The following is a 25,805-nucleotide window of genomic DNA, read 5'->3' on the forward strand; positions in this document are numbered from 1 at the left end:
GTTGGTTTATTTAATTCCAACAAGATAATGGCGCAGACGGGATAAATACTGTACCAGGATTTAAAAAGCAGTTAGGCAAGTACTTACAAACATCTTTTCTCAAACTTTGGCAGCTTTATTTGCATTTATTGAACAATTTACGAACATCGAATCTTCCTAATCATATGTTATTATTGTTATAAAGAGCCTCCTAGTACTTCAGAGCTCATAAAATGTTTAATAAATACAAAGAAAGCCGCCAAAAAATGAGAAAAGATGTACAGATTCGCAAGGTAAGGAAATTATGAAGGGAAAGCACAAAGCCATTACGAATATATAGCACTTGGAAGGGATCAGGATAAGGACTTGGGATGGGACGGGGAGAGGGAGGGGAAGGAATGATGCCCAACCACTTGGACGGTCGGGGATTGAACACCAACCTTGCATGAAGCGAGACCGTCGCTCTACCGTCCAGCCCAAGTGGGTGTACTTGAGTGAATCTGGCCGTGACAGTATACACTTAAGTCTTCCGCAAACTGTCAAATATATATCTGGCCTAAGGTCTTTAACAGATAAATAAAATTAAAATACTTTTCAAACCAGAGTACAGTATAAAAAGGGTACATACCCAGCGCTGTAGCTGCCCCTAACCCTATGACAACAATATCAGCAGCCTAACATTACTCCATACCATAAACAAATTGACAATTAGTTAACTTGCAAATTTTCCCTTGTCTGTATATAAGTAATATTTGTATTTTTTACTAAATATCAATGTCATTTCTCAATACTGTGTACTAAAATAAAGGAAATTTGTCAGAAGCAAGAATTAAGAACCATTTAATTGGTGCTGCAGCAGACGTCGTCATTAGTGTTATGGCCGGCGTGGGAAGGTGTGTACTCTGCTCCTCCTTGTTCTCTTGTTCTGTACCAGGAATGTACATATTACCTGGCAGATTGGCCGCCTCGAACCAGGCCCTTGAGTATCCTAATACTCCCGTTAAACTGATAGAGGTAAGATTCAGTGTTTTAACACCCCCGGCTGTGAATGAGTTTTGAAACATATATATATATATATATGCCTGCCCAGTAGGTTCCCTTCATTAAACATCCTTTTAAGACTGTAACAGTCGATACACATTGATTCATTTTAGACACGCACCCTTTATTATCGTTGTTTTATCCTCAGCCTTTCTGATATACCTTTTCGCTTGGTCTAAAACTCCAGAAACATTGGTCAGATGCTCCAGGCGTCTCGTCCCGTGTGTATGGTTCAGTGTTGTGTTTAAGACCTATCAACCACTGGAGAGTTGTTAAGGCCACCACAAATGCTTACTGACCACCCACCCATAGCAGGAACATTTTAGTCCTGAACATATGTTGTTGTTGTTATAGATTCAGCTACTCGGAAAAAGTTTCAAGTAGCACGGGCTATGGTGAGCCCGTAATGGACTTACTTGGCACAGGAGTGGTGCTGTTAATGCAGCTGTTTCACGCCTGAACATAGTTCAACTCGTAATATATATATACATCGAGAAGTGCAGTACCCAACACTACACCAGCCCGTCCTCTGGCCAGGCTCGGTACAGTTGCATCAACATTCCACGACTCGTTTATCAATTTTAAAGTATTGGGTGTTAAAAATAGGTTTGTTCTCATTTATATAGTATTATTATTTTATATTAAGGTGCTCTCTATAATTAAGGATAGGTGAGGCTAGGTGTTTAGGATTTGTTGGTGATTATTTGTATTTTAAGTACGTGGGTGAATAGCATATACAGCGTTCCGATTCAGAGGTCGTCAACGAAGCTCTGTTCGAGAAATGTTCGAACGGCATCCGTTGTAAGTCGTGTTTAAATATTTTTTCATTTATAAATGAGGAGTTTGTATGCTGGATTAACAAGTTTTTGGCCTTTATTGTTTAGGACTGACGGCTTTACACACATCGCTGGGCTGCTTCTCTACTGATGACGTTCAATTTTTTATTAAACAGTGCTTTGCTCACATCCTCTGTTCGAATTATACCTCTAAGGACAGCTTTATGTCGGCTGCAACTTAGACTTGATCTGAGGACGGTTTGGGGGATGAGTTGAGAATGCAGAAGGAACGCGGGGATGTTCGCGAAGCAACATGGCCACAGCCTCTTTTCATCTAGTAAGTTGCAAATTTTATGGATTCGATCACTCCGTAAAAAATGGAACTGGAACTTAGTAAAAAACAAATCATTTTAGTATTGACGTGTTCTATGCATCAGCGTCGATGCATAGGTTTGTTCTCATTTATATAGTATTATTGTTTTATATTAAAGTTCTCTCTATAATTAGGCATAGGTCAGTGTCGATGACTTTGGCACTTGGTTAGGTAAAACCATTTCATTTTTGAAGTGAGTTGTAACTTGGAGACCGGGGTGGATTCCTTGCTCGGCGTTATCTCGTGCCTTTTACTCCTTCTTCCTCTAAATCTGCTTAGACACCCCCCACCCCAATACATGTTCACTTCTTGTAATGCATTTAAATCTTCGAATTATTACAAAGACATTTACCATACCTGAATTAATTTACACGAGGGCCATTATCTCTCTAGTGGCTTTGACGGGGACAGGAAGCCGGGTGCTTGTCAAATGTAATTCTATTTGTTTGGGAGGAGTTTTAAATTAATGATTTGTCATTTACGGCTTCGACGGGTAAGCTGTTTCATTGGGTTTTAACCCTATGGGGGGGCCCCCCTATGCTAGGAGAAGGAGAAGCATCTCGAGGGCTAGAAGCATCTAGGGGCTAGGAGAAGCATCTCCTAGTTTATATTTTGTGGTTTGTTGAGACTGTAGCTGTTGCACATTGTGTGTTACAGTTGACCATTTAAAGAAGTTTGGATTAATATTATTGAACTTGTTCATTATTTTAAAGGTCTAGATGAGATGAACCCTGACATATCTGGTTTGATGTAAACAATAGCAAGAACTAGATCCAAACAAGTGTGTTTATGTAAAGCACTGCATATCGCAGACTTATTTTTCTACTTAAAATCATCTGTACCTGTAAAGTAAAGCTGTAAAGTACCTGTAAATATTTTTTGTCAATGTTACTGTTAATTATATAAAAATTATGTTAGTTTAAGGACTTGCCCGAAACGCTATGCGAGCTAGTGGCTTTACAAGAATCTGTCAACCTCGGGAAGAGGGTTATTAAGGATACACGAACGCTTACTGACCAACAAAAACACGCTAGTCTTGGACTATGTCCTGGACTAAAGTAAACTCTCAGTATACATACGCCGAGAAGCGGGATGTACCTCTGGGTGCATATACCCCTGAGACAAGAGTGGCGATGCTAACACGCAAGTCTGTTGAAGGACTTGAGAGAGAGTTGGGAAAATTTGTCCATTGTCACTAAACAATGCCAAACACACACGCCACCTTTTGCAACTGCCGGACGTAAGAATAATGTACTTGGGATGTTTAACATATAAATACCATGTACTAAGGACATTTAACGTGTAAATTCAATGTACTAAGGACATTTAACATGTAAATTCAATGTACTAAGGACATTTAACGTGTAAATTCAGTGTGTTCATTTTCATATATACATTTGTAAAACTGTTATTCATAATGCTACTACTGTTATTTTAAATTGCTAGTAAAGCACATTTACAGTTAGACAATAAATAGGCCAGGGATGGTGGTGAACACATGGCGCACGAGAATATTTTGCTGGCAAGCAGTGCCGCCGCGTTGATTTTTTAAACCCTCCACCTATAATAAATAAATAAATATATAAATATTAACATTAAAATGTGAAGAATTGGTCAACTTGGTAACGTTACTTGAACACATCACAAGGGATGAATTGGAGGGTAGAAATATCCAAAGTTATCCTATCCTTTTGAGATGTATTTTATTGTCTCAATAAACGTACAGTACTTGAACTTGAAGGGATGTATTATGTAAGGCATTAGTAAACGAATTGTCTAGCCGGCAGGTTGACTTACCAACACTGGTTGCTGTGACAACTGACAATGTATCCAGCTTGATTAGTAAAAATGTAGGTTTCGTATATGTGTTTTTAAAATATGTTGGAGAGCATCTGTTAGGCTTTCATTGTACTGTATTGTATAGGAGACCTGGTCGACGACCGGGCCGCGGGGACGCCGAGCCCCGAAAACACCTCAAGGTAACCTCAAGGTAAGGTACACAAAAAGGCTTTGTGTGTAAGAATTGGCCTTAAGGTACTTCTAAATTATCAAAAAGTATTTTCAAGATAGTTAATGCACATGCTTTGAAAAAAAGACAATTTCAGAATTAACTGAGCGAGGCGAGGTCGGTACACACAGGACTACTTGTGTATACATTGATTTATGAAGATTAAGCCACCCAAGAGGTGGCACGGGCATGAATAGCCCGTAATCCTTGTGTACAACAATGTTCGTTGGCTTAGAAGAGGTTCTGTCCTTAAATGATTTGACTTGTGTTTGCATGAAATTCGTCTTTTTGACGAATTAATTTCAAGAATATCTGGCGTTGTTTAATTTGTCGATTTATGTTTTTCACAAATTTGACCATTCACGACCATTCTAAAGTCGATTGTGACTTGAGAATGGTCCAGGACGGACCGAAACGTCGTCGTCTCTTCACTTTCTAGTGTGTGGTTTGGTCAACATATTTCAGCCACGTTATTGTGACTCCTCGTTTGCATTGTGCGAAGTTTCCATCCTACACTTTCAAACTTTAGAATCGCTTTTAAATACATGGCCAGTGAAATACTAAAGATATTGTTCACGATTTTTGTGAGATCAAAATTGGAATATGCAGCAGTTGTATGGTGCCCATATCTCAAGAAGCACATCAACAAACTGGAAAAGGTGCAAAGTTCAACTAAATGGCTTCCAGAACTGAGAAACAAAGGCTACGATGAGGGGGCTAGAGGGTGTTACATTTGCCAACGCTGAAAGATAGAAGAAAGAGATATGATCACATAAAAAATAGTAACAGGAATCGAGAAAATTTACGTAATTCTTGAAAACAGCTATTTCAAGAACAAGAGGTCATAGACTCAAGCTAAGGAGGCAAAGTTGTAGATTTTTTTAATAGAGTAATTTGGGAAAAGTTTTAAGTGTGAAGGCGGTGGATGCCAAAATCGACGGAAGTTTCACAGCGTCATATGACAAAGAGTACTGGGAAGACGGGACACCACGAAAGTAGCGTTCATCCTATAACTACACTTAGGTAATTACAAACACACATCACTATGGGAACGGGGTCACAATTAATAGCTTCCGCAGATCTTACAGCTTTTGGCATTTCCTGCTAGATATATTGCCTGGTTTGCTCCTTGTCCACGGGGAGCGCAACTGCATGCCAGGCATCATAATACAGTATTTGTTCCGTATTCCGTGCCGCTGCGTTGACGTAGGTGAAAAATGAGCTCAGAGCTGCAGGTGTCAACGTGTCTATTTGTGACTGGTTTTAAGGTAGCCACAGTTGCACACTAACAGGCAAGATTTGGTTAACGAGAGAATATAATAAGCATATATATATATATAATTGATTGCTATACAAAGCTAAAAAGTGTTTATAGGTAATAAATATGTAACTAGTGGATGTTTATACTTCCTGGCGCCCTTCATCTGGCAGCCGCTTGAGTTGGGACGTGTTCCAGCAATCATGGCTGGAGAACACGTCGGCGGAGTTCTTGGTGCATACAAAATATTGTTATAATTGAATGTTACATGCATGGACAACCACCAGCCTTGTTCTGTAGTCACGTTCTTCATACACGACTGGCCTGTGTAGTGCTTGGGAGGTAATGACCAACGTGAATATCCATTTGTTGTAAACATGTACAAATTGAGGGTTCGCGTGACTAGGCACCAGTAGCCGGCAGAGACGGACGGAGGAGCTGATATGATTTTTCACTGACGCAGACTGTATAGTTTAATTTCGTCCTTCAATTAGTTGCAAATTCCTGGTCATCGTCCCCCTCCTGCAACTCTTGGTGCAATCTTTATATACTACAGAAATATATGATTTGGGAGTAACGGCTGTTTTCTTAAATTCTTGCGAAAGATGTTTAAATTTATGTATAATTTAGTATTAGAAGAATTCCGAGTTTATTAATTGGTATGATTTACTCTGGTTTCCCGTAGTCTGGGACAGGAAGCCTTTTGTGCTTATCAAGGTTCTCCTTGTCTCTTCTAAACATATCACTGTTCTTTATAAAAGTTTTATCTATTCTTAGTGTCAGTTATTGTTGTCAGCCCAATAGTTTATTGAAATGTGGTTTTGACAATAGTTTGGAATATCTAGGTTTAGTAAAATTTTGGGTTTGTTACCAGTCTGTGAGATCGTATCTATGTAAAGGAGATTCTGAAACTTTCTGTGTGTATCAATTATATGTTTTCTAATTGATGTTACAATATTCTTTGTATGTGTTTTACATACAAGGTTTTCAATTAGTTGAAGAGCTGGCTTTGAATCACAGAAAATTACTTTTGTATTTTTCAATTACAATAGTGGTTAAATGTAGTGCAGCTAGATCTGTATGTATGACGCTTAGCTAATTGTTTACTCTTACACTAGTAGTCTGTACATGGTTTGTTTTTATATCTTAAAGGCTGCTGCAGTGCGATCTGTTTACAAATGAAAAGAGCCATTAGGATTTCAGTAATCTTTTTGCAGGTGGAAGGTTATCTTGAGATGATTTCGGGCTTAGCGTCCCCGCGGCCCGGTCCTCGACCAGGCCTCCTTTTTGTTACACACCCACCAGGAAGCAGCCCGTAGCAGCTGTCTAACTCCCAGGTACCTATTTACTGCTAGGTAACAGGGGCATCAGGGTGAAAGAAACATTTTGCCCATTTGTCTCCGCCTCCACCGGGGATCGAACTCGGAACCTCAGGACTACGAATCCGAAGCACTGTCCACTCAGCTGTCAGGCGCCATTGTGAAGTGTGACATTGGAAGTGTGACATTTGTGTTACAGTGTGCAGATAAAATGGAATAGTATTAACTGGTACATTGAATATAATAGCAATGTGATGAGGTTGGTAGCCCTTCTACTCTACAGTATTGTATATTGCCTTCTAGTCCGCAGGCAGCACTTACTGGCCTGCCAACTGCGCCAAACAGTTCCTCTTAAGCAGCGCTGGTGACATTGAACCTCTCTTGATCTAGGAATAGAATGTCGTGTTTAGGTGCACAATTCTTTATGTGGTGGAGAGTTTCAGATGTCTTCATGTTGATGATTTGTGTATATCTGCGGGCACCAAAACATATCCTCATGGCTTCATTTGTAATCGTTTTTAAGGCATTTAACCTAGTTTTGATGAAATTTATAAGGTGTAGGGCGTGGTAGTCAGATTGGGAAGGGAAAGGGAACTATCAGGGGGGGAAAGCGCCAAGTCATTACGACTATATAGCACTTGGAAGGGGTTCAGGACACGGATTTAGGTTGGGACGGAGGGATAGGAATGGTGCCCAGCCACTTGGACGGTCGGGGATTTACGCCGACCTCCATGAAGCGAGACCGTTGCTCTACCGTCCACCCAATTGGGTGGAATTAATTGGGATAGAATTAACTTAATATCGACCATTCTGGCATATTTGACGTTAATACCAGTAAGTATTTTAGAGGTTTTAGACTTTTTTTGAGCCCCAAGATGTAGATCACTCACATGCAGGCGATGAGTCACAATAACGTGGCTAAAGTATGTTGACCAGACCACACACTAGAAGGTGAAGGGACGACGACGTTTCGGTTCGTCCTGGACCATTCTCAAGTCGATTGTGGACCATTCACAATCGACTTGAGAATGGTCCAGGACGAACCGAAACGTCGTCGTCCCTTCACCTTCTAGTGTGTGGTCTGGTCAACGTAGTTCACTCACAATTTCACTTGTAATACCCACGTAAAGATGTTAGCATTACCTGCAGTTTTCGACATGCTAATTACTGGCGTTCAGATCCGGGAGGTTGGTGGTTACTGTTAAGCATATTGTTTCTTCTCATATTGTTCCCTAATTGTTTCTGTGGAAACAATAATACAACATTAGGTGTTTCCAGTTGCAAGTGTGTTAATGCGAGCTTGTAGCCGGTCACTGTTTGCATAACAGATAACAGCCTCATCAGCATGTGTAGATATGTCAGTTATTAAGTTATGGAACGTTCAGAACCTTGCCTAGCAGTACTCACGTAACGGAGCTTTCAACGCTTGACCCACTGCCTTGTGCCCTGCACAGAGTAAAGGGTTTCGAATCTCCTTTATATGGATACCATCACACATAAATACAACCCATCATAATGACACAGACATTGCAGCCAAATTAGCGTGTAACAAAGATGAAGTTGAATTAGACCTAGGTGTCCACATCTCTGTTGTCAAAACCAAACAGTTTTTGCTGTTGTACCAAATATTCAGGTCTGATAGGAGAGAAATTATTGACTTCCAACGACCTGAAAGCACCAGTATAAAAAGCTATGATTTGTTCAGATCTGAAACCTATATCTATGGGCAGCACAAAACGTCCACTAGATTGCGACACAGTGGTTGCCAGGATCAGGTTGGGTTACCGTTACGTGTGGCAGGTGGCTACAGGTGACGGATCTCCCAATCCTGAGCACTCCAGTTGCAAACTCTGCGAGCAGGAACTAGGACATGATCTTGCACACTACATCACCGAATGCCCAGTTATTAGACCATTCAAACCCGTTGGCATGAGGTACCTGGAGCTTTGCAATTTCTTTATTCACTCTCGTGTTCTTGAAGATATCATCATAATGCACCTAGAGTTTGCCAGTGCAGACTACTTATCACATGCCTCTGTATGACTAACCGTCCTGGTAAAGGGGATTTTTAGCATCACGTAGTTTTTTGACGCACTGTACGCCATATAATCTAGGGTACCTGCACAAATGCAGATGTACCTAAATGTGTTAATAAAAAAAAAGTTTTAGTAACTGTATTTCTTGTCACAGCGCTACAACGAGCTTCGCAGGTTCGAGCCCCGGCTGACATGACCCTTCGAGTCAGGAAGCACATGATACGGCTTTATAATCTGTATTTGTGGCTAAACTGACCATTCGCCAGTCAGTATTATATAATCACAAAACAGCGTGCCAGCGAATACATTTATACTTCGCAAACCACAGGCAATACTGCGCTCAGCAGTGTCGCCCGGAAAAAAAATCCTGGATAGAAACAAAATGCGAAAAAACCTGGAATTAAGAGATAAGCAAATGTCGGAATATTAGTAAAGTGTTTCTGAATGATGGAAACGCCTTATAATGGTTCATATTTATTTTCCTGGTGCCAGCCTACTGTATAAGATTTTTGTATCTGTATACTGTATAGAATAATACAAATTATAAATAATGTTGATAATAATTAGATAATATTATTAATAGCACCATTAAGAAGAAGCGTTCATGTAGGTTAAGTTCAAGTATGTTTATTGAGACAAGAAAGAAAGAAATATATCTCAAAGGGATAGAGTAGCTTAGGCTATTTCTACCCCTCTATAGGTTAACGCCAGAGGAGTGAGCCGGGAGGGTGTCATGGCGACTGGCGCTCGCCTTGCTCACCTTGACGGACGCTGCATCACAATCACTCCTCCTCACCGTAGTTAAGATGCCTTGGAGGATACTCTTTCCTGAGTATCCTCACCAGCGAGTATCCTTAAGAGCCGAGACAGCCGGTTAGAAAGTTGACTGGGGCTCACGAGTGCTGATATAATATCTTCAGACTGTATGTGACAAGTGACTTGGGCCTACATCATTGGCGGAACAAAAATACTAAATTTAAATTATTAGACATACTTTCATACACACATCCGAATGTACACAAAATAGAATATCTGTAAAATATTTAAAAAGTAATAACAATGATTTACATTGATTAATAATGTGTATATAAACAAAAAAAGAATATATAAACCTCATTATACTGCTGAATCTGATATTTACAATTATACATTTGATTTAATTTTTGGCTGTGGTGTACCTACGGCCGGTTTCAAGTTATTATATATGTAAAGGCTGTCCTGGCTACGTGGTCACCACAACCCAGCTGATCCTGCACACTCTACTAACCGGAAGACTTTACTCTTTGTTCCTGCAATATTTATTGCTTGCAGACTGGTGAGTAGTGGTGGGTCTCTGATAAGTATGTGTGTTCACCTCGCTGAGTCCAGTGTACTCTTCTTACCGTATCACTGGCTCCAATTTTTTTATTATTTTATTGTACAGATTAGAAACCTGACGACCTTAGTATCAGTCATGTGTATACTGTCGATATATTTCTTTGTCTCCATTGCAGAGAGGACATTCTGAGTGTTTAAGAGAATTTAGGTATTTTACTGAATCTGTGCACACAGTATAGGATATTTGTATACGTTGTGTATAAGAATTATCCTGTTTTAAACTGGAAGGCGATTACAGATATTCAATACGAGTTTACACCAGTTGTTTGAAAGTAAGCTCACTGGGGTGACATCCCTTGTTTTGAAGGTGGTAATATCCACGCTGTCATCTTTATTTACTAGATGTTAGATCGTCAGACATCATTATACCTAATTTTTTGCGTGTTCTTTCCGTTCTGGTTGACAAGCTGCGTCTTGTATCCTGAACTCGGTTTGAGTTCTAACATTTTCCTTTCCAATGTAGCGGGAATTTATCACTGTTGAACAGATTGTTTTGCGTTGGCCATTAGAAGTCCTTGATATTTGTGGTTTTTCTTTTCTTTTACAGAAGCATTTTTTATGATTGGTTTTAGTATGACACGAAGCTGTGGTTTGTGTTTTTGTTTAAGTTTGATACGATGGTAAGAATAAGTAGCAGTGTGAAAACAGTGTCTTGAGGTATTAAGTTAATTTTTTTGTTTTTTACCGTGCTCGGACTAGATTTTGTTTGATTTGCTGTAGCTCACTGTGACCTGTTCGTCAGGTAATTTATTATCCAACTCCCCTTTTTCCCTTCTATTCACTGGGAACCTTATTTTATGGGTTATCACTCCATGGTCACATTTATGAAATGCCATTGTAAAGTTCATGTACACGGCTAAAGAACAGGGGACTACATTGTAACGTTTCCACTACTACTGGCAGGGGTTCCCCAGAGTCCTAATTTCGTGGTTACATCTTCACATTATATATACCCAACAGTGTGCATGATTACCTCGTGTATGGTTTCATTACACACACGATAGTGATCGTGTCATGGGATACGGTTACAAAAGCTTCGATTGTTGCTTCGTAAATGAAACAAAATTAACCATCTCTGAAGTCTATGACCTTCCTCCAGGCAAATGATGACAGTAATGGCTACAGACATAAAAGTATTGTGTGTGAGATAATGGTGACTTTGCGATCTCTCAGTTGGTTCTCCTTTTATAGCCACCTCTTCATAATGCCTGGTTAAACTACGGCATAAAGTTATTCATTTCTATAGATGTGTGTAGTATGACAATTGAGCCGCTCTGTTCGTCACGAGTACCAGAGCGCAAGGTCAAAGGGCTCACACACTAGTATTATAATAGTCGTGGCATATGGACTCTTATGACGGCGTCTTATGACTGGAAGCATAAGACCATCACTAGAAGGCTGTGCGGAAGACGCCAGCTAGGTGCCCGGCCTGAGCGAGCTGTCCCGCCTTCCGTCTGGCTGTGACGTCGCGTAGCAACGCCCGGCGAACGTTCGCCAGCATTTGTTTACTTCTACTTCTGTTCCTGCGGTAGCGACCAGTGTGTTGCCAGCGTGCGACATTGCTATGGTGTTCGTCATGTTGGTGTCAGATTAGTGTTCACTCTATAGCGGAACACTCCACACGATTCTCGAATCAAGCGTTTGGTGTAAATTTATTGCCTGTAATATAAACTTATTTAGTAGCAGTATCTACACAGTATAGATATCTGAATGTCACAAACTCTAGCAATAATTTCAGCCCAATCTGTTTTAATTAAGCACATCATGTTAACAAAGTTATATCATTGTTTTGAGAAAACATGAAATTCGTCGTATAGCGCAACCGCCGCACTTGGGCTTCTTCATTTTGCTTCTGTACCAATGTTGATTAGTAGTTAGAATTGCATGTTGTACCAAAACACGTGTGGTTCCATGAAGTTGCCGGTCATGTTTGTAGGTGTGGAGTCACTGCGGCCTTGAGGCAAGCTGAGACCCGCCGGGTTGAGCACAACACCTGTGTTCTGCTCCCTTGTTCGCCCCTCCCTTTCAGAGCCTTCGCCGCGATGGGCTCTCTGGCGAAGCGCTCTGCTGTCATTACTGACGGCCGAGGAGCTGCTGGACGATCTGCTCATAGGGGGTCTACCAGACGACGTGCTGATACAGGGGCTACCAGGCGACCTGTTGATACAGGGGCTATCAGGCAAATTACTAACAGGGGGATTACTTAGCGACCTGTTAAAGGATCTAGGTGATGCTCTACTGACACAAGAGCTGACAGGAGACTTACTGGCACAGGGATTGCTAAGCACTCTGCTGACAGTGGGTCTGCCTGGCGATCTGCTGATGTGCGGACTGCCAGGCGATCTGCTCAATGAGGGACTGTAAGAGGAGCTACTAACAGATAGATTACTATGAGTCCTTTTGACAAAGGATTTTGAAGGCGACCTAGTGACACAGGGCCTGACCGGAGAGCTGCTGGGAGAGAGGTTGTTGTGCGACTTTATGACAGGTCTGCCAGGCGATCTGCTGAAATATGGGCTGCCAAGTGACGCCATAGTGAAGACAGGACCAGAAGAACTGTTGGAGGAGGGGCTTCCCGGAGGCCTGTTGGAGGGATTGCCCGGTGACCTGCTGATCAAGGGGCTGTCAGATGGCATGCTAACAGCTGAGCTGCTAATCGACCTACCGAAGACGGGTCTTCCGTGTGGCGCAAAGACCATTGTTCTACCAGGAGACCTGCTGACAGAAGGACTGCTGGGTGACATGTTGACAGAAGAGCTGTCAGATGCCTTTTGAACATGTGGGTAGCCAAAGGACACGTTGACAGTTGGGTTTGTAGGTGATTTGGCCAACAGCTTACTAAGTGCCGGAGTGCTCGGAGATTTCCTGAGGTACAAGGTAGTAGGCATCTTGTAGACACACTGGCCACTGGTCCCCGGTGAATTGTCGAGTAACTTGTTAAGTGCTGGGTTACTTGGCGACCTGGTGGAGAGGCCACTCGCATGTACCGTCAGGGAAGAGCCAGTAAATAATTTATTGAGTGCGGGGCTGCTAGGAGACTTGGAGAGAGAGGGACCACCAGCACATACATTCAGTGCGGGACTGCTTGGCGACCTGTTGATTGACGAATTCACTAGTGGGCTGACGGTGATGCGGCCACCCATCGACCTCACAACAGCGGGGCTGTCAAACGACCTGATTAAAACAGGGTTACCGGAGGATCTAATGACGATGGGGCTACCGGTGGACCTAATTATCATGGGGCTACCGGCGCCAGGTCTGACGAGGGCGGGACTAGCGGATGCCCCGACGAGCCACCTACTGATTCGTGGGGTATCACTGGAAGATGGGAAGCCTGCAGCCTTGCGCTTGGAGAGCGGAGTTTCTGGTAAGTAGAAGCCGGCGCCGATGGGGGTGAAGGAGGTGGAGGGATTGTACAAGTCGTCGGTGACAACCATGTAGTAGGATGGAGGAGGTATCTCCATCTTGATGGCGTCCGCGTAGGCTGGAGGGTCGTCGCTCGCTTCCACCTCTGTCTCCTAAAGGCAAGAAAAAATGTAATTCACCAAGAGAACGTGGACGTTTATAGAGAAAATAAGGAAGGTGCAATATGCTAAAACTAGAAAGGGAAAGCTGTTTTATTATACCATTTCAATACTGAGACCCCTAAACCGGTGCTGGAACTGGCAAGATCAATTCATTGCTACATCAAAGTTGATTGAATGTGTAGGTGTTGTAATTACAACTGTCGTAAAATGGTTATATTTTTTACAAATTACACTTAGTTGTCAGTGTCTACTTTGTTGCTTAATAAATCTTTTGAGGAGATATCCTGGAAGCCCAGTTTCCTTCTCATCGGTGTGTCACAAGCAATATGTTCAACCCGTCCTAATAAACGTTGCATTTTGACGTATGTTACCAAAGACTCAAAATTGTGGTAGCGGCTAGCGAAATTGACATACTGGCCCGTTTTCTGTTTGGGTCCTCTGGTAGGTTAGAATAAAGGCACTTTAGTAAGACAATTTCTTGACGTTGGGACACCTTAGGAGGACGGGCTGATATGTTAATTGTTGTGTGGTCCAAGTTACTGACCCGCTCTTGTGCCAGGTAAGTCCATTACGGGCTCACCATAGCCCGTGCTACTTGGAACTTTGTTCCGCGTAGCCGAATCTAAAACAATAAAGGTGGTGGTGGTGTCGGAGGTGCAGCGCGCTTCACACATTTTGAGAACGATAAACGTATGCTGCACGAAATGGCAAATAATTTGCCACTTCGCAAAAAATGATAAAATACCCTAAATTTTACCACTGCATTTTGCTTCTTGTAGACAAAGGAAATATGTTTATACATGTTGAAAGTATGAACCGGGTAGACTAAAATAATAAACAACTCTGTTATCCTGTAATATTTAAATACTGAACACTGTTTCTTACTAGCCGTCACATTGTCCATAAAGAGAGGAGATAATGTTAATGGTAATGTGAAATATTTGTTGAGGTCTGATTCAGACATTTCGTGCCTTCTGTAATCCTTTTGGTTTACCAGTCCCAGGATGAGTATGGGGTGAACAAGCATCGGAAAGCAATATCGGTAATTTGAGGAGAGCGTTGTTGAACGGGGTTAACTGTCACGGCCAAATGTGTACAGTGATCACCCGCGTGAGTATAGCAGTCCTGCAGGTAATTTACTGAAGGAAGTGCTCAGAGAACGTACTCAAATGGCGTGCACCATTTGTTTCGATACAGAATTTTATATTTTAATATATACAAAAATAGAACAGACCCTGTCATATTAAACTCTCTTAAGACAAAGCAAGTTGGCTTCAAAAGTTATGCAAGGTGATATGGGCCGATGTTATACCCGAGTTTACCAGAGAGCCACCATCTCTACTGACCTTGACTGGGACACGAAGCTGGTGGCTTGTAACCTTCCCTTATGATTCCTGGAGATTTTTTTCCATCGGAATTCTAAACAGGAATAATGTCTTGTAATTTACGACTAAGCCAGGTAGGCGATGCCATGGTTTATTACCCGTATGGATGAGAAAGCTTCTGTTTTTCTCTCTCCAACTTTGTGGTTTGTTGAGCTTGAAGCTGTTGGTTCTTGTAAGCGTTGAATTTTCAAAGAAGTGTTCTGAGTTAAAGGGTTAGAGATAAGCAAAGAAGGCTAGTAGCTTTACGTGTGATAGTCAACCAGATGCGCACCACAAGGCAGTTCAGGAAAGAAATTCATCATAACGCACGCATTATCATACTACCACGCAGTAGTAGTACGATAATGCAATGCGTCCAACTTGAAACTTGAAGCAGGTCTGGCTGAGCACCAATTAGCCAATTACCTGAGCACTGGGAGGGTCTGCATAATAATCAAGTCACTGAGGGTTGCATAAGCAGTGGGGAGATGGTAACAGCTGGTGGTACACATACTCTACAAGGTCACGCCGCGCTCTTCTGCTTCCTCCTCCTCCTCCTCTTCCTCTCACTCTTACATAACAAAATTCTCCCACTGATAGCCACATCACGAAATTATCTCACTGATAGCTACATATAGAAATTCTCATCAGCCCATTCTGTCGAATTCCCCTTTGTAAACAATAGAAATTAGCCTAACTAAACGCCTCAAAACCTAGGCCATCCACCGAGCCAACCGTAGCCGGTACTCAATAGCCTCTAAAAGCGTCAATACCAACAAAATTTTCATTTCCCTAAGCCACAACAGTTTTTACGCCGGGGTCGATTGCGTAAAAAATGTAGTGCTTTCAGTAAGAGTGACGGGCTGTTCACTGACAGCTGCAGCAGGAAATTGTCTCGCTGACAATTTATAATTTGTTTATTAACAAAAGACTTGCCTTCATTGTATAGTAATAATCTTGATGGGGTACCTGATAGTGCCCGGGTTGACCCCTGTGCTCAGGTCTTCCCCACACACCCTTACATGTTCCCTTAATACACATACACACATCCTCCCCGTCTCCCCGAAATGCACCATTCGAGTCTCGACCACAATTACCCTCCCAATCTGCTCCTTTCTTCCTCTCACTCTTACATAACAAAATTCTCCCACCCTCCCAATCTGTTTCTCTCTCCTTTCTCCCTCTCTCCCGTTCTCTCTCAACATTCCTTATACGCACACAGCAAACACAAAACGTAAACAGTGGCAATGTTGTGTGTACTCGCTTAGTTGTACTCACCTAGTTGTGCTTGCAGGGTTGAGCTTTGGCTCTTTGGTCCCGCCTCTCAACCGTTACTCTACTAGTGTACAGATTCATGAAATTCTCGAGCTCTATCATGTCTACATTTGAAACTGTATGGAGTCAGCCTCCACCACATCACTTACTAGTGCATTCCATTTACTACTCTGACACTGAAAAAAGTTATTTGTGTGTATGTGTATTATGAACAGCTGAAATATTTGTTGAAAATACATTATGGGCAATCAAATCCACCTTTCAGACTTCATAGGAATAGTTGGTTGTCGCAATAGGCCTACTTTCATTGCTCGCAAAAATTGACTTGATGTCCTGTTTTCAATTTGTAGGTTCTCGATTAGGCTGGGTACAGTACATCAGTTTAGTGACTTGATGAACGCTCGAGAGGAAAGGCTGCGTCCTTATCCAGCGGATGGGCTGTGTCCCCGATCCAGTGGGCGATGGTGGAAATACTAAGAGACAGTCTCCTGGTATCATGGACTAGCTGTGAGATCATACACTCCGTCACAGAGTCAACGCTCCACAAATGGCAAACATCGTGTCATGCGATTTTCGTAATACTTGAGGAGTAGAATAAATATTAAATATACAAAAACAAATATTCTTTCAAATTCAAAGCGAATTTTTCTTGAATGTTTAGAAGTATTGTTGTAATACTAACTTAGTTAAATGTACAGCAGGATTGTGTTTCTGGACCAGTTATGTTAACATAACCACCCACAGTAGTGGTCGTGCCTTATCGGTTTGGGCAACAAATAAGGCACCCGGCCGTTAGGTTCCTTGTTATATTGTTTAGCAGTAATTTGTTTTTGTCTCATCAATTTTATTTTATTTTATTTAAATATTCTTGTAAAGCCAACAGCACACACAGCGTTTCGGGCAGATCCTTAATCATAAATTTCCTCTGGAGTACGACTTGCCAAATCATTTAACAACCTGGGTGAACACCGATTAAGGATTGCCACCTAGTCAACCTTCCTCGGCATGAACATCAATATCGAAATTACTTGCTGTTTCTTTCAGGCCTACACCTTGCTGATATATATATATATATAGGTCAGGCAGGCAGAATGTTAAGTAATAAATATAACTGAAAAATTAAGAGATGTGAACGAAGGGTCGATGGGGTCGTGGAGCAGTCACTGAGTACGCTACAACCTTCCATCCAAAATAATTTATTAATGCAGGTAACAGCGTTCTTACATGATTATCACATACGTGATTATAATCATGAAACCTCTACCTCTTCCAGTGGAAGAGACGAAGACTTAGACAAGCATAAATACAATAACTGGTCTCCGGGTAGCCTCACCCTCCACTAGAGAAGCCTCGACGAGCTTAACCATAAAATAAGAGGCTTTACTCGTAATAAGTTTTACAAATCGTTAAAATTTTGGCTACACTGAACAGGTGTGCAAGAGTGTAAATAACATTTACATTTGTAGACATAAATTTCAAAACATTACATTTGGAATGGTCACACATATTGGTAGAACACTGCGTAGATGTAATGACAACAAAGTTAGGCTTAACGACAATAGTTGTAGTTAACAGTAGCAGTAGTAAAAGCAACAGTAGTTGTAATTACAGCAGTAGTCCCAATATTAAATAGTAGAAATAAATATATAAACCTAATTCATTAATGTGTAAGTATTTATAATTATGCAAATTGAAGGAAAAGGTTGTGCATTTATAATTTGAGTGGTTTACACAAAATTCAGATTCACAGTTGACGACCGAAACGTCGTCGTCTCTTCAATTTCTAGTGTGTGTGGTTTGGTAAAAAAATTCAGATTCGTTTCTCATAAATAAAAATTACATCATTCAATCTTTTCTGCATCTTTGTCTCATTCTATTACCGCTCATATTTTAGTGTAGTTATCATAATTTTGTTTTTGTTTTGTCATCTAAATTATTTATGAACATGGTGAACAGTAAAGGTTCCACGCCACTTAAGCATGTTCACCCATTCTGAACATGCTTTATTTACTGAACACACAGGAGACTTGTGTCCTGTGTGATAAACATTCCTTCACCTAGCAGCACCTCGCTCTACCTAGCCTCCCCAGTACAACAGCATCAAAAGCCTTACCAAAGTCCAATCTCTAGATTCAGTGATCCTAAAACCTTTTCATCATAACGAATGTTCCGCAGACACCCTTGTTGAGCAACAGTGGTTGAAATACACAACATCGTAATTTGTACTTTTGTAAATACGATGAAATTCAATGTGATTTAAGGAGCGTCACGTTGCCAGGCATTTATCAATCTTATATTTTTCATACCGAGCACGGATGGCATTTCTGGTTATTGCTCGAAGTCCTTTTTCCTCACGACGGTAAACTGCCACCATCTTCTCACCAACACCTCTACCTCACTATCTCACCAACACCCCTTCCTCACTCACCACCCTCACTACTACCACCTTCACTACCACCACCCTCACTACCACTATCCTCACCACCACCATCCTCACCACAAATGCCAACCTCTCATTATCACCACCCCCGCCAATCCTCCCACCTCCTGTCGCTCTGGTGGCGACAGGTGCAGCCATCACGACCAGTTTCTAGAAGTCATTATATCAGTGGCTGCTGGTCACGCCTGAGGCTTCGCTACTCCCTCTGGAAATAGATTCCCCATTAAAAGTGACAATTACACAACTGCCATCAGTTATCTTCCTACTTGTGCATGGCGTCTTCGTGCGCATTTAAGGTTTTGGGTCTTTCTTTGGGACGAATGGCCCGTAATGGGTACGGCTGTGTGTGACAAGGTTAAATAAGTTAGGTTAATTAAGTCTGGCATTGTTTGGCTATATCGATTAGCTTAGGGTTGCCATACGTCCGCATTTTCCAAGTCATGTCTTGAATTCAGGTGTCAAAATTTGTGTCCGGGAAGCATTTTAAAAATTCTCCCAAACACTGGAATTTCAGCTTCCATCACTTTATATATAATATACGATAGTACTTAAGGAAATTTCTGTTTCAATTCTTCCTTCGTGGTCTGTCACTGTCATATATATATATATATATATATATATATATATATATATATATATATATATATATATATATATATATATATATATATATATTATATATATGTCGTACCTAGTAGCCAGAACGTACTTCTCTGCCTACTTTGCAAGGCCCGATTTGCCTAATAAGCCAAGTTTTCATGAATTAATATATTTTCTCTAATTTTTTTCTTATGAAATGATAAAGCTACCCATTTCATTATATATGAGGTCAATTCTTTTTATTGGAGTTAAAATTAACGTAGATATATGACCGAACCTAACCAACCCTACCTAACCTAACCTATCTTTATAGGTTAGGTTAGGTAGCAGAAAAAGTTAGGTTAGGTTAGGTAGGTTAGGTAGTCGAAAAACAGTTAATTCATGAAAACTTTGCTTATTAGGCAAATCGGGCCTTGCATAGTAGGCTGAGAAGTGCGTTCTGGCTACTAGGTACGACATATATATATATATATATATATATATATATATATATATATATATATATATATATATATATATATATATATATATATATATATATATATATATATATATACAGTGACTTCTTCACCTTTTTAAAGTCTAATAAGGCATTGCTGAAACAACTCAGATCTACAGAAAAAATATGCACGGGCACAGCAAGTCATAGACAGAGTGGGGGAAGATTGTGACTATAGGAGCTCAAGATGATCAGCCTGATGTAAAGGTAATTTAGTTGCATTTTTTTTTGTCTTTTTTCGAAATAATTCTGTAATATGCTTGTTTTCCATTATAATGGTAATTATATTAAAAAAACAAAACTTGTGATCCAGTGCAACAAATATATATATATATATATATTTGTTGGTAGATTTAGATTTTTTGTTTGCGGATTTGGATTTTTTTTTGGGGTAGATTATGATTTTTTTGGCGAGGGGGGGGGGTGGAATGTTTTGTTAGCGGATTCTGTTTTTTTTGGCGGATTTGGAATTTCTTTGTTGGCGGATTTGGATATGTTTTCCTAATCCATTACTTGCGTAAACAAACGATGTTTTAAGTTACAGGCACAGGAGAGGGCGAGGTTGTCCCATTGACTTTAGTAGTAACGCGGTGTGGCTGAAAGTGTGGTGGGTTGTTCTAGGCAGCAATGTTAGCAAGAGCCTGGTAGCTTGGTGGTGGTAGTTAGGATGAGTTCTGGTAGTTCTTAGCGATTGTTCGTGGCAGTAATTATGCTAAGGTTGTTTGTACTGCTGTTAAGCAGTAAAAGTGCGTTGTTAATAGTCAGTGGGGAGGGGGGGGGACTGTTAGAAATATGGGGAACTGTTTGTAATATGGATGACTGTTAATAGTAGAGAAGGGGGAAACAGCAAACAACCTGCAACACCTTCAGGTGTTTCAGGTGTTGTGAAGGGCTCAGTATTTTTGGAGCAACATTTCCTGTAATGTATTCACCGACCCGGTGAAGTAGTGACGTCACAGACTGGTTCCTGCTCGAGTGAGCCGAGAATATAGCACAACACATGATTTTCTCCGAATGACGTCATCTGTTGTTGTTGTTTAAGATTCAGCTACTGAGAACAAAAAGTTCTAAGTAGCACGGGCTATGGAGAGCCCGTAGTGGACTCACCTGGCACAGGAGCGGGGCTGATGTGTGTGTGGACGTCATCTGATTGGGCGGTAAACATGTATGGGCGGAACGTGTTGGCTTCTGTTAAAAATTGCCCGATATCGTGCAGCAATTACGATTTTTTTAGTTATTAAAATATATAATAATGTTTTTCCTGTATCTTCTACGATAATATAAGCAGTTATTTTAATTGATTATATTATCAATGGAACTTTCGTTCTTAGTGGGTAGTTCTGATCACTGACTCAAAAAAAAAAAAAAGAGGCAGAATATTCGAAGAAATTGCAGGGGTTTGTCGTAACATTTAATAACAAGTATATGGAAGAAGAAGTTGGCAAGTGCTTATAGTGTCACCTTTCTGCTACCAAATTAAAAAAAATGTCAGAAACGTTTTATTTGCCGAGTGGGTCTCTCTAGTGTAGTTGGTTTCGTTCTCGGCTTTCACTCGAGAATTCAGTTTTCGGTTCCCGGGCAGGACAGAAATGATTGGTCATGTTTCCTTTCACCTAATAACTCTGTTCATCTAGGAATAAATAGGAACCCGGGAGTTCGTCAACTGTTCTGTGGTTGCATCTTTGGGAAGGTAGGACACACACACGCTGTTGTGGGGGCTGGTGGCTGAGCGGACAGCACGCTGGACGCGTGATCCTGTGGTCCCGGGTTCGATTCCGGGCGCGGGCGAGAAACAATGGGCAGAGTTTCTTTCACCCTAATGCTCCTGTTACCCAGCAGTAAAAATAGGTACCTGGGAGTTAGTCAGCTGTCACGGGCTGCTTCCTGGGGTGTGTGGTATGGGGGGAAAAAAGTAGATAGTAACAGTTGATTGACAGTTGACAGGCGGGCCGAAAGAGCAGAGCTCAACCCCCACAAGCACAACTAGGTGAATACACACACACACACACACGCGCGCGCGCGCACACACGCACACACCCAAACACTTTACGCCTGTATCGAGGTCCGATCAAGGATGCAACCCCCCTCAAGAGTTTCCTAACACTCGAGTACCTATATTTACTACAAAGTGAACAGATCCATTAGGTGAAAAGAAACATGCCTAACCATTGCCGTCACACCCGGGAATCTGACCCGGGTGTGAAGTCGAAGACGAAACCAACTATACCACTAGTACCTACAAGTCCCAAGCAAACTACTCGCAGTGTAGGTAACTTTTGTTAAGACACCGGAGCGTCGTTACTCAGCCAGTCAGCATTCCGAGAAATTGTTGGCGTGTTAATTATTCCAGACTGAAGGCCCAGCATGTATGTATTATTATTACGTATTTCTGTCCAGTGCCGAGGTCCTTTTCTTGTATTTTTTTGTATATTTGTATTTGTATCTTGTAGTGCTTGAATGTACTCAAGCTTAAATGTAAAGTCGGGGGGGGGGGGTAGAAATAGCTTAAGCTACTCTATCCCTTTGAGATGTATTTTATGTCTCAATAAACGTACTTGAATTTGAATGTAAAGTCATTTTGACTTACAGGATTGTTTCTATTATAGTTGGATGCTTAAGTTCTTCCCTCATTTTGATGATTCGTGTGCATCGTCCCAGTGGGCAGAAAGCCAAGAGTAACGTTAATTCAACCTTGATTGAACGTTGTACATTCTACAATAATATAGATTCAACATTGAATTTACGTTAGTCTTTGATACAGGCCACTGGGTCAGGCACCCAGAATCACCACCACCACCACCTCTTGCTTTCATTTTACACTACTTTCAGTTTTCTTCAGTGCTTGAGAGGGGTGGGGGGAGGGAAGGGAACTATCAAGAGAAAGCGACAAGCCATTACGACTATTATAGCACTGGGAAGGGGTCAGGATAAGGATTTGGGATGGGACGGGGGGGTTAGGAATGGTGCCCAACCACTTGGACGGTCGGGGATTGAACGCCGACCTGCATGAAGGGAGACCGTCGCTCTACCGTCCAGCCCAAGTGGTTGGGCTGGAGGTTAATTAAGTGCAAAGTGTGATAAATATAACGTTGATAAAAATATTTCTATCAATGAGTGTTTTGGGGGGTTACAATAATTGTTTGAGCCTATTATGTAGGTGGCTTACAATGTTACTGTTGATAACTACTCGCAGGTATTTGTGGGACCCGAGGCTTTGGCTCCCATAACTGTACGAGTGGTGGTACTCCCTTCTACACGTGTGTATTATTGATTACAGTAATATTATTATAAATTATTATTATAGCGCGTCATTATGCATATATATTATATGTATTTAATTGTGTATATATATGTATATAATTGTATATATGTATATAATTGTGAATATATATGTATGTAATTGTGCATATATATATTATAGGATATTAAAGGTAAATTAGGATGGAATTTTTTTATTTAGACATCGTAAAGGGGATGAACATATGGTTAAAGGGATGAAGGGAAAGTGGTGAAGAGTAAAGATAGTGAAAGATAGAACAGTTGATGAATGGTAGGGAGCTTGGTGAATAGTAGGGAAGATGGTGACGGGAGGGAAAGAAAGAGATGAGAGGGAATGTTTGGTAGAGATGGGATTGTGGAAGGTGAGAGGGGGGGGGAGACCCCGGGCACTGCCTGGTATAACCTCATAGTGATGCAGTATTGCTGTAATGAAACAAGAACTTAAGTTTGTCCACTGAAGACAAACTTCTGAAGACATAGTTGACGAACATAGTTTGTCCACTATGTTCGTCAGAAAACATAATGGTATGCCATATATTGTCGGGAGGGGGGAGGGGGGGGAGGAAGCCACCCCTTCCCACCAGACCGAGGGTGAGGCGGTCACCTGTCTGGTATCTTGTGAGACCCATCAGTGCTTAACCAGACTTCTAGAGTGACGCTCACAGAATCCAGAAGATACTATCATCTTGCAAAAAAAATGTATTGGCTAAATATACTATATAGGCCTACACGTTAATGGTAACGTTGTCCATTGCATTTTTTGCAAATAAACCATAATTATTAATATATAGTTTAACCTCGTTTGCTTAGTTATATACCTTAATTAAAAGTAAGATTACATGATTAAATTACATACACGGAGGTGAAAGGTGTACCCTACTGGCTGCTTGATGGTGTTTACAGTGAAAGTTTACATCAGTTCTGGACTGTGTTCAGAACTAGGAGTACTATATACTTGCTGGTTGGACAGTGTTAAGGTACTGTGGTGGCCTTAATAACCCTCCAGAGGTTGATAGGCCAAGAGCCCAACAACACACCAAAGACTATACATTTTATGCTGACGGTACGCGAAATAAATGAATGCAAAAATTACCTGTCTTAAACAGGAAGCGTTTAATGGTTTGAAGTAGCAGAGGAGGACAAGGGCTGCAGCAGTGACGGCGACGACCGTCAGTATGAGAATACGGTTGGCTTGTGTGGTGTAGATGCCCACTATAATCACTGCACCAATCACCATCATCACACTTAGAGCTCCAATCAACCCCCCTATCACAAGCCGCAACACATCTGTTCTTGATAGCAGTGTCTGCTGCGGGTCTGCTTCTGTCGGCATATTGTTAGCAATGGGAATTCTCACGGAAAACATGTATTGTGATCTTAAGAGTGGCACTTGAGCAGAGGTACTGGGGGTCACCTGCTTGGATCCTGCATCACCACTGTCAAAGCAAGTTGTGAGGCTCGCGAAGGAGCGCAGGCCACGGGACCTTCCCGAACTGACTTCTTAATGCTCAACACGTACTCTTGCTGCAGAATATCTTATTTTCTCTCTCTCTCTTACAGTGAGAATCTCTCTCTCTCTCTTCCTCCCCCTCCCCCCCCCCCTTGTGATCCCACCAACTCTTGCAGCACTGCATGAGTAAGCTACTATTACAGCTTTTATAAAGTCATCCGGCACATTAATTCCCCGCGTTCCAAGAATGAATATATTTTCTGCAATTATTCTAGACTAAAGGCAGCTGTTTTACTTCCCGTTATCTGCAATTAACAATATGTACCACATACCCATCTTGTGAGTGGTAGGTTATAGTGCACTCCATTCCCCATTCTATGAGTGGAAGTTTATTGTACGTCTCATACCCATCTTTTGAGCAGCAGTTTAGTGTGCACTCTTTTTACCAGTATTAAATTTAAAATTGCACCATTTTCAAATGAAATATTTTAACTACAGCATTATATTGATCTGATTGACTACCGTCAATATAACTGCAGCTTGTTCAGTGTGCACCTAGTATTCATTCTGAGCCGTAGTACAGTACCCCCATACTAATTCTGTATACTTGTAGTATACCTGTAGTCGATTTCAAGATTTCAACTGTCAGAGCCAGGCTTCTCTGATGACTGGATTAGAGCGGATGTTGCTTGCAACGGCCAGCAAGCCCTCATTTCCAGTATACGACACTTCCTGCAGAAACTTGCCCAGTTGCCTCCTAACTTACATTCTTTCGAACTGCCAATGTTTATTTGATGGAAGGAGGTTGAAGAGCTTTAAGTGGGCCTCTTATGTTCATTCATTGTTGTCCGATTGTCTCTGACATCTCTACTCGTAGCTGCATCTTCATTCATAACTGGATCTACACACACACACAGCTGGGTCTACTCACATAATGGGTCTTCACTCATAACTAGGTCTACTCATAATGGGTCTTCACTCATGATGGGTCTCCACTCATGATGGGTCTCCACTCATAACTGGGTCTGCACTCATAACTGGGTCTATACTTATAACTGGGTTTTCACTCATAAATGGGTCTACTCATAATGAGTCTGCACTCATAACTGGGTCTACACTGATAACTGGGTTGAATCTGCATTTCCTACTATATTTTATTGTGCATATTTGGGACCAAAATGTTCTAATATCTTCCATGAATATA

General features: G+C 41.3%; 1 protein-coding gene across 1 annotated transcript; it reads right to left on the reverse strand.

Moving 5' to 3' along the window:
* Positions 1-9,248: 9,248 nt before the first annotated feature.
* On the reverse strand, positions 9,249-24,735 carry LOC138349553 (putative uncharacterized protein ENSP00000383309). The gene is made up of 2 exons (XM_069331870.1): positions 24,245-24,735; positions 9,249-13,685 (listed from the first exon to the last, which is right to left on the reverse strand). The coding sequence occupies exons 1-2, from the start codon at positions 24,515-24,517 to the stop codon at positions 12,042-12,044; spliced, it is 1,917 nt and encodes a 638-aa protein (XP_069187971.1). The 5' UTR covers positions 24,518-24,735; the 3' UTR covers positions 9,249-12,041.
* Between the last annotated feature and the right edge of the window lie 1,070 nt (positions 24,736-25,805).

This window comes from Procambarus clarkii, chromosome 26 (genome assembly GCF_040958095.1).
Source record: "Procambarus clarkii isolate CNS0578487 chromosome 26, FALCON_Pclarkii_2.0, whole genome shotgun sequence".
NCBI classification, from domain to species: Eukaryota; Metazoa; Arthropoda; class Malacostraca; order Decapoda; family Cambaridae; genus Procambarus; species Procambarus clarkii.